Source organism: Ovis canadensis, chromosome 16 (genome assembly GCF_042477335.2).
Source record: "Ovis canadensis isolate MfBH-ARS-UI-01 breed Bighorn chromosome 16, ARS-UI_OviCan_v2, whole genome shotgun sequence".
Classification (NCBI taxonomy): domain Eukaryota; kingdom Metazoa; phylum Chordata; class Mammalia; order Artiodactyla; family Bovidae; genus Ovis; species Ovis canadensis.
The window spans coordinates 21,066,507-21,082,194 of NC_091260.1; the positions used below are offsets into that span (position 1 = coordinate 21,066,507).

General features: G+C 38.6%; 2 protein-coding genes across 4 annotated transcripts in view; one reads left to right on the forward strand and one right to left on the reverse strand.

The window, feature by feature from the left end:
- Positions 1-3,257, reverse strand: part of UTP15 (UTP15 small subunit processome component) — a 19,769-nt gene extending 16,512 nt beyond the window's left edge. Inside the window, exon 1 of one of the 2 annotated variants that reach the window (XM_069556186.1) lies at positions 2,530-3,257. The gene's annotated coding sequence lies outside the window, so the exon portion shown is untranslated. Of the gene's footprint in view, positions 1-2,507 lie in introns of both variants that reach the window. The other variant, XM_069556187.1, reaches the window with a different exon arrangement.
- On the forward strand, positions 2,730-13,389 carry ANKRA2 (ankyrin repeat family A member 2). Of its 2 annotated transcripts, XM_069556189.1 has the most exons (9): positions 2,730-3,287; positions 5,327-5,718; positions 6,344-6,502; positions 8,580-8,645; positions 10,672-10,769; positions 11,259-11,384; positions 11,641-11,707; positions 12,222-12,302; positions 12,872-13,389. In XM_069556189.1, exons 2-9 carry the CDS (start codon positions 5,430-5,432, stop codon positions 12,925-12,927), a joined length of 942 nt encoding a protein of 313 aa, XP_069412290.1. In that variant the 5' UTR covers positions 2,730-3,287; positions 5,327-5,429; the 3' UTR covers positions 12,928-13,389. The 2 variants fall into 2 exon arrangements, with proteins under 2 accessions (XP_069412290.1, XP_069412291.1); XM_069556190.1 differs by lacking the exon at positions 11,641-11,707 and having other exon boundaries at positions 2,761-3,287.
- Positions 13,390-15,688: the final 2,299 nt, after the last annotated feature.

The following is a 15,688-nucleotide window of genomic DNA, read 5'->3' on the forward strand; positions in this document are numbered from 1 at the left end:
CTCAGCTTTCTTCACAGTCCAACTCTCACATCCATACATGACCACTGGAAAAACCATAGCCTTGACTAGATGGACCTTTGTTGGCAAAGTAATGTCTCTGCTTTTCAATATGTTATCATTTAATATTCAAGAACCACATCCTCCAGGAAACCTCTGACGTCCTTAGCTAGGTTACCAGCTTGTCTTTTATAACCTACTCGACTGTATTTCTGTCAATTCACATAATCATATGGCAGCATAATGATCTTTTCTCCCCATTAGTCAAAGCAATAGTTTTTCCAGTAGTCATGTATGGATGCGACAGCTGGGCCATAAAGAAAGCTGACCACCCAAGAATTGATGCTTTTGAACTGTGGTGTTGGAAAAGACTCGAGAGTCCCTTGGACTGCAAGGAGATAAAACTAGTCAGTCCTAAAGGAAGTCAGTTCTGAATATTCATTGAAAGGACTGCTGCTGAAACTGAAACTCCAATACTTGGGCCACCTGATGGAAAGAACTGACTCATTGGAAAAGAGCCTGATGCTGCAAAAGACTGAAGGCAGGAGAAGGGTATGACAGAGGATGAGATGGTTGGATGGCATCACCGACTCGATGGACATCAGTTTGAGCAGGCTCTGGAAGTTGGTGATGGACAGGGAAGCTTGGCATGCTGCAGTCCATGGGGTGGCAAAGAGTCAGACACGACTCTAGGGGCCAAACTAAAACTGAACATTTCATGTCTGGAAGACTAAAAACAATTGCTCAGTGGGGGCTTCCCTGGCTCAGACAGTAAAGAATCTGCCTGCAATGCAAGAGACGTGAGTTCGATTCCTGGGTTGGGAAGATCCCCCGGAGAAGGGAATGACTATACCCACTCCAGTGTTCCTGCCTGGAGAATCCCATGGACAGAGGAGCCTCGTGGGCTACAGTCCATGGAATCACAAAAAGTCAGACATGACTGAGCAACTAACACTTCAGTTTCAAAGAAATATTTGTGAAAGGAACAAAAGGAAGCATTGCGCTGGGTTATATGGGAAACAAAATTAAAACCATGGGTGGTGCAAACACTGCTATAAAGCACAAGTCCACAGAGTTTTTCTGTAAAAGGCCAAAGAATAAATATTTTAGGCTTTGTAGGCCAGCAGGCAAAATGGAGGATATTATGTAGTTACTTACATACCAAGAAAGAAAAAAATTCCAAATTTTTTACTAATAAGCTACCCCCAAATAACTGTAAGTATGATATTCTGTTTATGAATGAAAGAGACTCTTTGGAGAAGGGGGAGAAAGTTTCATGGACTTTGAATGATGTGTCCTGTCATCAAATAGGGCTTCCCCAGTGGCAAAGTGGTAAAGAACCTGCCTGTCAATTCAGGAGATGCAGGAGACTCAGGTTTGATCCCTGGGTGGGAAAGATCCCCTAGAGGAGGGCATGGCAACGCACTCCAGTCTTCTTGCCTGGAGAATCCCCATGGACAGAGGAGCCTGGGGAGCTCTAAGGTCCATAGGATGGCAGAGAGTGAGACACAACTGAAGCCACTTAGCACATATCCATCATTAAACAAATCACAAACATTCATCTATAAAAAGAATACATGGCTCACTGAGGACCCCAGAACAGACAGTTGGCCAGATCTAGCCTGTCTGTGGGCCTTAGCCCCTCACTAGAGCACGGCTGACCCTTGAACAGCAGTTTTGAATTGTGTGGGTCTGCTTAGAAGCAGATTTTTTTTCAACAGTAAATACCACAGTACTACAGAATTACAGCTTGTTGAAAGCACAAGTAGAGCCCAGGAGGAATCCCATACACGGAGAGTCCACTGTAAGTTATCCCTCCCAAGAAGGTAGGGGCCCCGAAAGCTGCCTCACCGCAGTGTTCAAGGGTCAACTATACAGGCGATGGAGAACATAACTGCCTCGAAAGAAGTACTTTACAGTGGTTTGCCAGATTAAAGTGACGAACAGCATCAGAGGCAGGAGAGGGGAAGCAAGACGGTGCAAAAGCACGGACGCAAGAAGTGACGTGAAAATGAACAGGAAGAAAACAATCAGAGTGCTAACAGCCTGAAAAAAAACCGGTACTGAATGAAAACTAGGTACTACTACATCACAAGGCAGAATACCAAAAGCACGCTATAAGTAATATACAGAAAACAGAACGCTCAGACGAGACTTTAACTGGGAGGCTACCAGAAACATTCCAAGGGTGCATTTCAGTTGGGCCTTTAATATTAAAACCAATTAACCACTTAATAAGAGCGGGCCCTGAAACTGAGAGAACCACATAAGCAAAGACAGAGATGGAAATCTGCCTACTACTTTGAAAGGGTGTGGATTACTCCAGGGACTAATAACGGAGGACAGTAGAAGTGGACAGTGACCGTAGAGGAGGAAAATCTAGGCAGAAACTAAATTGCGAGGATCCTGAGAGGTTGCTTAAGGAGTTGCTTTAGCCACTCCGCGGAGACCGGGAAGCCCCAAGGAAACATGATAGATAGCAAGGAAGGCCCGATGTGAGTCTGGGGTACCTTCATTGGGAGCCCCCTTTACCTCCGTGGGCCCGGACGGTCCGCCGAGACACCCCAGCGTCAAGGAGAATTTCTTGGACCCCACCAGTCCTCTTCCTGACTATGCAGGAGAACATGCAGAAGATCACGTGGATACTCTAAGAAACCCCTGAAACACGCTGCCAACAGGAGAGCCTGTCGGGTCGCACGAAGGTGACGTCAGGGCGCAGGCTCCCGAGACGCACGCAGCCTGGGTGACGCAGGGGCGGGTCCTGTGGGCGGGGCTATGGTGGAGGAGGAGGCGTGGCCAGAGCGCGAGGCCAAGGCCTGGCGATAGACCCAGATCCGTGGGAGAAATGACGCTCTCTCTGTAGTTACTGGGACTGTAAAGATCGCGCAGCACAGCGGCGGGAAAATACCTGGAAGTTCTCTCGGCTACAACGACGCCGAACGCTTCTTGGCCGGAAACCGAAAGCAGAAATCGGAAGTGACGTCGCCATCACAACAAGCCGGGGCTTGGCTGAGGTCCTGCAGTGACTCTGGCCGCAGATGGAGAGGCCCGACTCGCTGTGGACTGTCGAGAGTGGTCGCCAGGCCCTGCGCCCCGACCCGGGCAGCCTCCGGCCCCTGTTGCCGGGGCCAGCCCGCCGCGGTTGAGCCAGTTTCCGCCCGCCGTGCCGGAGCCGCGCTGGGATTTTTTTCGGGCAGAGCTGGCGGGTGGCGACAGAACGAGACTTCCCTCCTGCCACAGTCTCCCCTCCAGCGGGTTCCTGTCCTGGGACGCCGGGACACCTGTCGCCTGTGAGGCATCATTCATTCTCATAGCACCTTCCTTTCCTCGTAGGGCAGCTCCAGGATGAAGAAGAATGGGGGCGGGGAGTTCCTGTTATTAGCACTCACTGGGGAATAACCCAGTTGCCCATTTTATTTCGTTAGGGCCGGTCTACCCCTTCTCCCTGGGCTCTGACTGGTTGAGGTGACCCTAGCTTTACTTCTTTTTTTCTCCCCGCCTCCTCTTCTGGATCGTCTCCCTCCCCTCCCCTTCTTTTCTTATACTTAAAAATTATGGCTTAACCGGTCAATTTTGCCTCTCCTCCTCTCTAGACTGGTGCCAAGATAAGCATTCTATTTCCACTTGGTTTAGAAAGAATTGGTTTCTTTTGCTTTAGTGCCGCTTTTTATTTTAATGAACCGAGTGATGGGAGTCATGAGCTCCCTGTTTCTCTTCTCTACGGTGGACATTGATTATGATTACCTGCCCTGGCTACTCAAAGGATTGTTATAAAAATTAAATAAAAACATAAAAAGGATTGTTATAAAAATCTCGGAAGATGTTCTAAAACGTAAACAGGGGCTATCTGTAAAATGTATGATTTGCCAACTTTGGCTCCACTGTGATCCTCTTTTAGTTCCAATTAATTACAACTTTAAAACACCCTGCACCCTCAAAATTTCTAAGAGGCAGTGGCCTTAACGTGATAAAATTGTTTCGTTTCGTCCCTAAGTCCTGTCCCACTCTTTGCGACTCCGCGGACTGCAGCCTGGCAGGCTCCTCTGTCCATGAGGTTTCTCAAGCGAGAATACTGGAGTGGGTTGCCATTTCCTTTTTCCCGACACAGGGATTGAACCCGCATCTTCTGCATTGGCAGGCGAATTTTTTACAACTGAGCCACTGGAAAGACTATGAAAAAATTAACTGGATGCTATTTATTTTCTTCCTGTCTCAGTGACTATATATCTAGGACAATTATATATCTTGGAGTTCTTTTTTTAGAAGCAAATTTAGGTACAAAAGTGAGATTTCTCTTCAGATTATATATATTAAGGTCCATAGGAAAGTGCCAGTGATTACCTTACTGAAAACTCATTTAAAACAGTGGTAAATGATTCAGTAACAGGTGTGCTTATAACCTGTATTTTGAGAATTCACATTTTTTGAGTTTATGTCTTGACAATATTTGGATAAAAATCATTAATCCTTATTTCTTACTACTTATTACAAAGATTGGGGCCAAAATAATACTTAAATTTAATATCCTAGAGATGCTAAAGCAAAGGAAACCAATTCATAATCTATTTTTTATTTTTCATAAAAATGAAAATTGTCATTTTTCATATTAATAAAAACCTGTATTAAGTTGCCAACACTTGATCTGAACAAAAACTGATTAATATACCCCCGTGGCTGATTCAAGTCAATGTATGGCAAAACCAATACAGTATTGTAAAGCAAAATAAAGTAAAAATAAAAATTTAAAAAAAACTGATTAATATGTCTTCAGTTATCATAACCAAGACTTTGTAAAGCCTTTCACTACTCAGGAATCGTGATATATTTGGGTACAAATGGGTTCTACCTTTTTCTTAAATTCAAACAGAGCAAGTTATAAACTATGTTAAAAAATGAACCTCAGATTAGAGGTTAATATTTTTTACGTGAAAAGTTTATTTTTGTTGTTAGCCTGATTTTTAAAAAATCCAGTTTGCGGTATTCAGAAATAGGAAAGGGAAGGTAAGGGTAAGAACAGTTTGTTGGGACCTAGTAATGGAGGTGAAAATGTTACTGTATTTCATCTGATCTTTGTCAAGATCCTGTGAGATTATTGGTATATCCCCATTTTACAAGTGAGACTGAGGCTTAGAGAGGTTGAGGAACTTATACAGATTCACATCAGCTAATAAATGGTGAAACTTGGATTCAGACCCAGGTTTTTCTACCTTTGAACATTGTATGCTTTTTATTATCTACTGATGCTTGTAAGAGCACTGTTTGCATATGTGATTGAAAATGATTATTTTCTGTACATTAAGTTGATAGACTTTTAATTTTTTTCTTTCAGATGTTTTAATACCCAAATTCAAAGAATGCATAGTGTACCGTTCTTCTAAAACCAAGAGGAAATCATGAAGAAATTTTTTAACTGTTGAAACTCAGTTGAAATCATGGCTACATCAGCAAATCTGGATATTGGAGCGCAGCTGATAGTGGAAGAGTGTCCTAGCAGTTACAGTCTAAGTGGCATGCCAGACATTAAAATAGAACATCAGCTGGACTCAAGTGCAGAAGAAGGGTCAGCTCAGGGTGTTGCCATGGGAATGAAATTCATACTGCCTAACCGATTTGATATGAATGTCTGTTCTCGGTTTGTGAAGTCCTTAAATGAAGAGGATAGTAAAAATATTCAAGATCAAGTTAACTCTGACCTGGAGGTGGCATCTGTCCTATTTAAAGGTTGAAAGTTATGGTATAAATATCTGCATTTGTTTTGTTTTTGTTTGTTTGTTTTTTCCTTTCTGTTCATGAAATTTTAGTTTGGGAAGAAAGTTTGGAAGTCACCTTGTAAAATGGTTTTCTAGAATCTCACAGAAACCAGAATTAAATAATTTCATGTTATATAATGTCCATAAGTACATGTTGATTTTTTTAAATTTCTTGTTTGACCTTTGTTTACTTACAAATTCTCTACTAAAGTTTCTTATTGTACCTTTTAAAATTATAGGAGAAAAAAAATTATGTGTGCCTTTTATAAATGAATTAATTCCATGAATATGTGATTGGCATTAGCTTCCTGTGCTTTAATGCTGTGAAATCTGCCATCATACTGTAGATTTACTTTTATAACCATCTACTGAGTAAAAAAAACCTCTCTGGATAATATTGCTCAAGATTAATATTGATTTTTTTTTTCTGAAACTTTTACTAGTACAAATTTTTTATGGCAAAAAGTAATGTCACTTGAGAACCAGTTGAAGATATTATACATATTGTATTTTTTTAATGTAAACATTGACATAGAACTTTGAAATGCTTTGTTGTTTAAATATTGTTTTAATGTGTTTAACTTAATTTTACCTAGCTGAATGCAATATCCATACATCTCCTTCTCCGGGAATTCAAGTAAGGCATGTCTACACTCCGTCTACAACAAAGCACTTCTCACCCATAAAGCAGTCCACTACTTTAACCAACAAACACAGAGGAAATGAGGTCTCAACCACACCTCTGTTAGCAAATTGTAAGTATTTCTCACTGCTGTATAAGAATATTGTTATTGCTAATGTAATAGTTTCAAGAGTTTGGCTGAAACATTATTTTCATTAAATGCATATCCTGTTTTGGAAAGCATAAGTGATATCCTGATAGTTTTAGTAACTTCCAATTAAAATAAATAAATTTATATTTAAAAAAAATTTTTCACATATTATTGCATATTCAAATATATCATGTTTTATGTTTCTCTGTTGAGAATGGATTGAAACTTTAACTCTTAAAACCTTAATAGTTTTACTATAAAAACTACAGTAAAAAGTTTAATAAAAAACTATAGTAAAAAGTTTAATAAAAAACTATAGTAAAAAATGAATTATAAAACTAAAAAATGAGTTATTCTGAACTTTGGGCAAAGCAAGACATTGTCTTTTTGTATTCTTGGAGTGGGTTTTACTTGTAAACTAGATCACTGATCAACAACTGATTTGTAGTAAAAACTGAGTGATCTCTAATATAATTTTTAATCAGAATATAATATGAATATGAAACTACCTCTTTAAAAACTTTGAATTTACAATTTTTAAAATGTAGAATTATTCTAAAAGAAATGAAGATTTTCTGTGTAAGTTAGAAAATACTCTATATAGTTCAGATTTCTTAATGAGAGAAAACCAATCAGCAGTTTGATGTTAGGAACTGTATTTGAGAATATAAGGTAAATGTATCTATATCCTAAAGCATGGTGAAATATATGTCTTTACTTTGGAAACATTATATCCTTCCAGATTTTGAATCATATGCTGTGACAGGTAAGCCAGAAAGAGTTCATGACTCTTAACTCCACCTCAGGCCGATTTTTGTTTTATTGACATTTGTGTAAATTTGCATGTGGGTCCCAATTGCTTTCCTTTCTGTATTAAGGCAGTCAAGGATTAAGTGATACAAATTTTAAAGTGAGCTATGATATAACTGTGCCTGTTTGGCTTTAAAATAAAGAGATTACCTTAAAATATTCTAGCCATAGTTGTTGTTGTTTTTTTTAAACATACTGAGAGGCTTAAGGGATCCTAGTTTCCCAACCAGGGATCAAACCCAGGCCCCTGCATTTAGAGCACTGTGTCCTAACCATTAGACCACCAGGGAATTCCCCAAAACCAAAGCGTTTTTGAGCTTAAAAAACAGCTGGAGATCATGTGGTTCACAACCCTCATGAACAGACAAAAATGTTTAATCAGCTCTCCAGGCTCCCACAGCTAATTGGCCAGAGCTAGGTCTGCACTCAAGAATTTACTCTCAAGGCTAGTTTTTCATTTCTTCAGTTCTCCTAAAGTTAAGAAATACCCATTATTTCAAGAAATAATATTTGGGACTTAAAGGAATTCAGTCAATTAAAACACAAGAGTCTTTTAGACCCAACTTCCTTATAAGCTTGGACAAAGAGAGATGTTAAACTTTTTATTTACTTATTATTTTTATTTGTCTGTGCCAGGTCTTAAAGTTGGGGCAGGATCTAGTTCCCTGAGTAGGGATTGAACCCGGGCCCCCTGCATTGGGAGCACAGAGTCTTAGACACTGGACCACCAGGAAAGTTCCGAGAGAGATTTTAAAAATTAAGTACCTAAACCATTTCTTTAATTTATAAGATCAGTAACAATTCAAATTGTTAATAATTGATCAAACAGTTAGCATATTCATTGACAGTAACACTCTGCAGCTGTCAGAATTACCTTAAACATATATGAGTCAATTCTCAAACTCTTACATGTTTAAGATAATGCTGACATTTGCAAATGTTAGGCTATATTTTAAGTTGAAAAGTGAAAGTGTTACTCACTCAGTGGTATCTGACTCTTTGCGACCCAGTGGACTATAGTCTGCCAGGCTCCTCTGTCCATGTAATTCTCCAGGCAAGAATAGTGGTGTGGATAGCCATTCCCTTCTCCAGGGGATCTTCCCAACCCAGGGACTGAACAAGCATCTCCTAAACAATAAAATGATGGATTGTGTTTTGGAGAAGAATATTGCTACATGAACATAAACAATAAGATGATGATAGTGTACCCTACAGATACACATGAAACTTCTTCATGGTATTGTTTCAGCTTTATCTGTTCACCAGCTGGCTGCCCAGGGAGAGATGCTCTACCTGGCTACTCGAATCGAACAAGGTACTAGCCTATTTTTAAGAATGTATTTAAAACAAATTTAATAAGATTTGTCAGATTTGTTATTATTTTATTTTTATACAAGAGAGTATAAAAAAAGAAATGGTTGCATAATGTCACCAGGCAGATAACCCAATAGATTATTTTTAAAATAATAATCTAATAAAAAGATTATTTAAATAATATAGATTATTTAAAAAATAGTAATGTCATGTATAGAAGTCACAGCTTCACTTACCACCCTAGACTTTTCTCCAAATGCACACACTGTAAGTTTCTTACATTTTCAGAAGACTTTTCTGGAGAATATTTCTATTTATACTTGGGGCTACATGTGAGAATATGTATATGCTTTTTTTGAAAAAAAAAAAAAATACACACTGCATTACACTTTACTTTATTTCACTTAAATTTTGAGATATTTCCATGTAAACACACAAAGATCTATTTCATTCTTTTTTAATAGGTCTGTACTTTTGCAGTGTATTGCATGTGTATATGCTATGTTCTTTATTTTTTAATGAGTCCCCCTGGTAGTAGTTGATTCCAGTTTATTTTTATTTTAACAATATTGTTGGCATTGTTTTAAAGTATATCCATAGGGTAAATTCCTATAAGTATATTTACTGAATCAAAAGGTACATGAATTTTTATTTGTATACATATATAACCAGATGTTTGCCCTGTCCTTACACCAGAGTTAGAGTTTCTGCTTCCCCATAACTTCACTGACATGGAATACTATCAGACTTTAATCTTTGCTAATCTCATGGGTGAAAAATGGTATTTCATCCTGGTTTTGTTTGCCTTTTTAAAATTATGGCCCATTTGAATTTCTTTTTGTATGAACTGCCTGTTTTATATTGACTTATATGAGCTCTTACCTAAATTAAAGAAGTTCACTTTTTGCTTATGTTGCATATAATTTTTTCCCAGTTTCCCATTTTTCCTTTGACTTTATATTTTCAAACAAAAGCTTAACATTTTTAAGTGGTAAACTTTTATCCTTGTGACGTCTGAGTTTCATATCTTGCTTAGAGATGATTTCCTACTCCAAGTTTATAAATAAATTCACTCATGCCTTATTCTAGAATTTCTGTGGTTTCCTTTTTTACATTTCTTTAACCTGTGTGGAACATGTTTTGATGTAATGAGGTAAATATGGAGCTTTACTCTTATTTTCATTTTTCGAAAAACTAGCCAATTGTCCCAACATTATCAGTTGAATGCAGGGCATATGATTAAAGAGTGGTTTAATCATGTCATTATTTTATAAGAAAGGCTCATTTCATCATTTAGAATCATGTCATTCTTTTATAAGAAAGACTTATTTTATCTTTTGTTTATAAGTATATGAAGGTCTTATTCTCAATATACTAAATAAATTTAGGGACGAAACTGTGGACCCAGTAGACTGAGTCTAGGGAACAAAATTGGTTTTGAGGTAGAATTGCATAAAGCTGTTTTTCAAATGATTCAGTTTTCATTCACATTATAATACCAAAAATTTGAGAAAATTCAAAGGCAGCAATGTTCACTAGCTTTAATAAGATTTTGGACTTTCTATAATATGTATTTTTATAATGCTAAGGGCTATCATTAACCTAATTTTTATCGTGATCCTCCCAGTTTTACGTTGAGATGAGCAAGGTCTTATTCTGGATGTTATCGAAATTAAATGATATGCCTAGAGTCACACTGCTGGAAAGCGCCAGTCAGCGTTCAAACCCTGGTCTCCTGATTCTGAGTCTGGTGTTCTACGGACTGCCCTGTACCTAGCGTTATGTTGTATCCGGTAGTTTATACTTTTAGTAATGTACTGTTTGAACTCAGCTATGTACATTGAGGCATATTTTAATACATTCAGACTGAAAATTGCAAAAACGCAGTAGGAGTTCAGTGAACCCGAATCAGCACAGTATGAACCTCATTGCGTAATAGTCACCTTTTTAGAATGCCAGTATTTTCATAGCGATATTAATATGTGGTTGTTAAATTAGATCACAAAAATTGCTTTTCTTTTAAATAGAAAATGTTATCAACCACACGGACGAAGAAGGATTTACCCCTCTGATGTGGGCTGCAGCACACGGGCAAATAGCTGTGGTAGAGTTTCTACTTCAGAATGTAAGGAGAACGCCTCAGACAATGTATATGTACAGTTACTCAAGTTCAGTTAAGTATATAGTAGTTTTCGTATCTCCAGCCAGCTAGATGTAATGGTGGAGGATCAAAACCAGAAAGTTTACATGCTCTTCCTCATATCCTTGTGGAACTCGGATCTAGTTAAGCAGGCAAGTCTAGTCGCTCATGAAGCAGTGAGAGAGAAGTGAATGCCCAGCCCCTCCTAAGCGCAATGGGGAAAAAGTCTGTAGGAGAAGCTTCTTGGAGAAGATGTAATTTGGCTCCAAGTGGCAAGACAGTTAGGATCCAGGTACAAGGGAGAAAGGAAGACCTTCAGATGACCTTGATAACGGAGCATCCAGGAGTAGATGTTTGTGTTAGTACTGTGTTAACCCCAGAACATTACCTGACCTATAATTATTATTGACGAAAGTAACAATATTCTTATTTTCAAAAAACTGAAAAGTCTTTTCTCTCCGTTTCCCACTCCAGGGTGCTGATCCTCAGCTTTTAGGAAAAGGTCGAGAAAGTGCACTGTCATTGGCCTGTAGTAAGGGCTACACAGATATTGTCAAAATGCTGCTGGATTGTGGAGTTGATGTAAATGAATACGATTGGGTGAGTCTATAATACTGATTTTTAGGTTTTGGAAAACTATATTTTATTAAACACTTAGAAGAATACCTTTCGTTAATGGAACACCTAGAAGAAAAAGTTACTGTCCTAATTCTGATTTAAGTATTCCTCACAAAATTTTTAAATTAGCTTAAACTACTTTTACATGCCCAATTCTTAGTAAAGCTTCACACAGCAGCACTAAATTATTTGAATCTTATCCTTGAAAAGCTAAATCACCTGTTTTTTTTCCCCCCAGAATGGAGGGACACCTTTGCTTTACGCTGTACACGGAAATCATGTGAAATGTGTAAAAATGCTCTTAGGTAAGCAGGCAAAAGTGGAAATATTTAGAAAATGCCACATGAAGATGTTATTTTTTTACAAGCTGGCCTCACGAGCATCATGAGCTGTCACTGAATACATTATGCACCCCTGGAGCACCCCCTTCCCTAAGGCTCTCATGTAAGCCACAGCTCCATCCCACGCCACGCCTGCAGTCGCAGCATCTGTCCATGCTGCTTTGCTTTCAGAGCTCACATGTGAACCCATGGCTTTTTTCTCTTTTCTCTGTCTGCAGTGTCTTTAAGCCGAAGTTCTATCTGTAGTTGGGTATTAGTTTCAGTTGCTCTAGAGGATGCCTGTATGTTTAAAGGGTCTTCCCTCTGACCCACCAGAGTGAATTCTATGCCCTTCCTGTACTCTGTACTTTGTCAGACCATCCCGAAAATACCTTCCGGATTTGCTAACAAGCTGTCCTGCTATTTGCACATGAGCTGCCATAGACAAACACATCCAGGTGTTCATTTTGTTTATGTAGATGTTTCTATTTTGGTATAGAAAATGGAGCCGACCCAACAATTGAAACCGACTCTGGGTATAATTCTATGGATCTGGCTGTAGCCCTGGGCTATAGAAGTGGTAAGTGTTTTAGAATTCTCAAGTTCCATTTTAGTAAAGTTCTATGATAATAGAAGCCAGTGGTCCAGACTGTTCTCACCACTTGCAGTCATGGAACATGTATGTTATCCTAACTCCTGACATATACTTTTAATTGTGGGCAAAATCAACAGATTCCTACAAAGTCTAGAAATGAGTCTGTTACTGTTACTTTTCACCCACCCAGATAATTTGTTGCTGGAGGATAAGTGCGCACCTGTTTACAGATGTGTTTAATGTTTCCTAGCACACTGTTTAGACAATGCTTGATAGTTGCCCTTTCTCTGTTCCTTAGAACAGCCTTATATTCTGCACTCTTCTTCAGTTCCAAAATTTAGAACCCAAAACAGAAAAATCCAATAACTTGAACTGTTAAAGCCAGTGATAGACTAGGTTTCACGTATTGCATTGTAATCTTATCTCCCTGGAACTATGAGTATATCCTAATTAGAAATTATTTTAGGAAAAAGTTGGTGAGGTTAAGTTGAATTGGATAGATTTTAAAATTTTGTAATGAGCGTGCTGTAGTCTTGATCACCTGTCTGTTTTAGTTCAACAGGTTATTGAGTCCCATTTGTTGAAACTGCTTCAGAACATCAAGGAGTAGACAGTCGTCAGAAAGTGTTGTCTGCCCTTCAGTTTACCTTCGGCCCTTATAAATGATAGTTTTGTTTACTTATAAATTTTTACCTCAGTTGCAATATTTACTGATTTTTAGTAAGTTTTAATAAGTATTCCTCTGAGTCACTGGTTTATAAAAAAGTTAATGTTGATGGTTTTTTTTTAATAAATGTGTTTTACTGCATATTTAAAATTATAAGTGAGTGTTTTGTGGCATGTAAATTTTTATGATACAGATGGTTATCTGTCTTTGTATCAAGTGCTGTAATTTAATGTTTTCAGAAATTATTCCTCCCTATTCATCTTCACTCTTGTATTAACTCATTGACTTTATATAGGGTTTGCTATAAATCCATAGAAAAAAATTTGTTATTATTGAATTTCAAAATGCACAGTGTGATTGTTTACAAAATGATGTTATAAATGAATAAAGTCCTTTTTTGCTGTTTGCCTGCGGCTTTTTCTTTATAATTACATAAGATTATTAAGGGAATTGTGTAGGATTTTTAGTTTAACCCTTCTGTCCTGCCAGGGTACTCCATTAGATCAAACAATACAGTTAAAATAAATTCAATGTAAGTTAATCAGCATAGACTTATTACCATTTTTAGAAGTATATTGAGACTATTTTTCTCCTGGGAATAAGCTTTTCGGTAGGAAAAGTCGTCTGGGAAAGAGAACTCATTTCTTCAATGAAAGTCAGATGCTCTTCACTTCCACTCCAGGAGCACTAAACCTCACGCTGCACCAGCATCTGGAAGAGCGCGCAGGAGCTCGCAGTTGGTGTGAGCACTGAGGGTGGGACTTGGGTTAAGTCACTTCATCTGGAAAACAGGTGTGACATCAGTCACTACAGTGGGCTGCAAGCCATGTAAACGTGATCTAGCTAATTTAAGCAAACGGGAATTAATGGGAGGAAAAGCTGAAGAAGTAACCAGTCCCAAAGGTTGAAACTAGACCAGCTATCTCAATCAGGAAGTCATGGCCAGCCATGTTGGGTGCCTCTTTGTAATGCTTAAATCCCCTCATTCATCATTGGGCTCAGGATTAAATTTTCCAGGAGGCAGAAATCCATTTCCCCTGGATATAAATGCACCACTGTATGGAGTTGAGGGGAGAAAGGGGATGACTGTTTAACAACCCACCCTTGCCCCCAGACCACCTGGAAGGCAGGAGGCACAGTCTGCCTAAGGAAAACCACGGGGAGAAAAAAAGGATAGATGTTTGCTCCAAAGGCAAGCTCAGTCATGTGAAAATGGTACTAGTGCTTCCACCATGTCAGGCACATGCTTTAAACTGATTTCACCTGACACCACTCACCCTTCCATTTGGTTCTTTTTCTTGCTGATAGCCCGCATCCATGAAGTGTTAGTTCCTATTCGTATGGCGTGTGTGTGTCTATGTGGGTATATGCACTCAGTCATTTTGTAATCTGACTCTTTGTAATTCCATAGACTGTAGCTCGCCGGGCTCAGTCCGTGGAACTTTCCAGGTATGAATGCTGGAGCGGGTTGCCATTTCCTCTTCCAAGGGATCTTCCCAACCCGGGGATAGAACCAACATCTCTTGCATCCCCTGCATTGCAAGCTAATTCATTACTGCTGAACCATAAAGTAACAAAATCCAGTGATCCATTTGGGCATATCACTCTTGAGTATTGTTTGCAAGTGCTCTCCACAAGGGAACAGGCACCAAAACACATATGCTGGGATTAACTCTAAAATAACCACTTCTCTCCTGGTCTGACTCAGGTTGACAACCAACAGATCTCAGACAGTATCTTGAATAAAATTCCCCTTTCCAATGCTATACCTTTTAGCCCCAGGGCCCCTGATAACAAGCCCCAGAAAACTCCTTTAAGAAATAGACAAAGTTAATTAAAACAATAGGAATGATAACTAGGGCCAGTTATAAAATTCCTCTTTTAAAAATTAAATACCTTTTAGGTAGTGTTTGTTGATTGCATAAAAATTTATTTAGAGCTCATGTGCCAGACACTGCTTGATGTGAGGGTTAAATATTGAGCAAAAACAGTCGTGTCAACGTGCTCACTGCCTAGTACAGGACTAGGGCTCATTACTGCCACAGAGTGAAATACATTAGCAAAATTTTTCAAGGGACTTCCCTGGCCATCCAGTGGTTAAGATTTCATGCTTTTTAAATGGGAATTTGCTGTATGATTCAGGGAACTCAACCAGGGCACTGCAATGACCTAAAGGGGTGGAATGGGGAGGGAGGTTCAAGAGGGAGGGGGCATATACCTATGGCTGATTCATGTTGGTCTTTGGCAGAAACCAACACAATATGGTAAAGCAATTATCCTTTAATTAAAAATAAATTTTTAAAAATAGCAAATCAAATAATCATCAAGTATTAAAGTAGAAAAGCATGCTACAACTGTTATCTCTACAAAGCAAAATATTGACAATAAACATTTTTAATAGAAAAAAGGAATCCTTGCTTTCACTGCAGGGGTGTGCGTTTGTTCCCTGGTTGGAGAATTAAAATCCCACCTCCTGCATGGAAAGATCAAAAATTAAAAAAAAAAAAAAAACTCCAATTTTCAAAAAGTTTAAAGCTTTTATGCTTATGTAAGTTTAACACCTGTCAAAGATTTTATTCAGCTAATTAACTGAAAAAGCAAGAGAGTTCCAGAAAAACATCTATTTCTGCTTTATTGACTATGCCAAAGCCTTTGACTGTGTGGATCACAATAAACTGTGGAAAATTCTGAAAGAGATGGGAAT

Coding starts and splice junctions, on each gene's coding strand:
- ANKRA2 (XM_069556189.1), top strand. CDS start 5,430: ATGGCTACATCAGCAAATCTGGATATTGGAGCGCAGCTGATAGTGGAA. Junction 6,503..8,579: donor CACACCTCTGTTAGCAAATT/GTAAGTATTTCT, acceptor GTATTGTTTCAG/CTTTATCTGTTCACCAGCTG. Junction 8,646..10,671: donor GGCTACTCGAATCGAACAAG/GTACTAGCCTAT, acceptor TCTTTTAAATAG/AAAATGTTATCAACCACACG.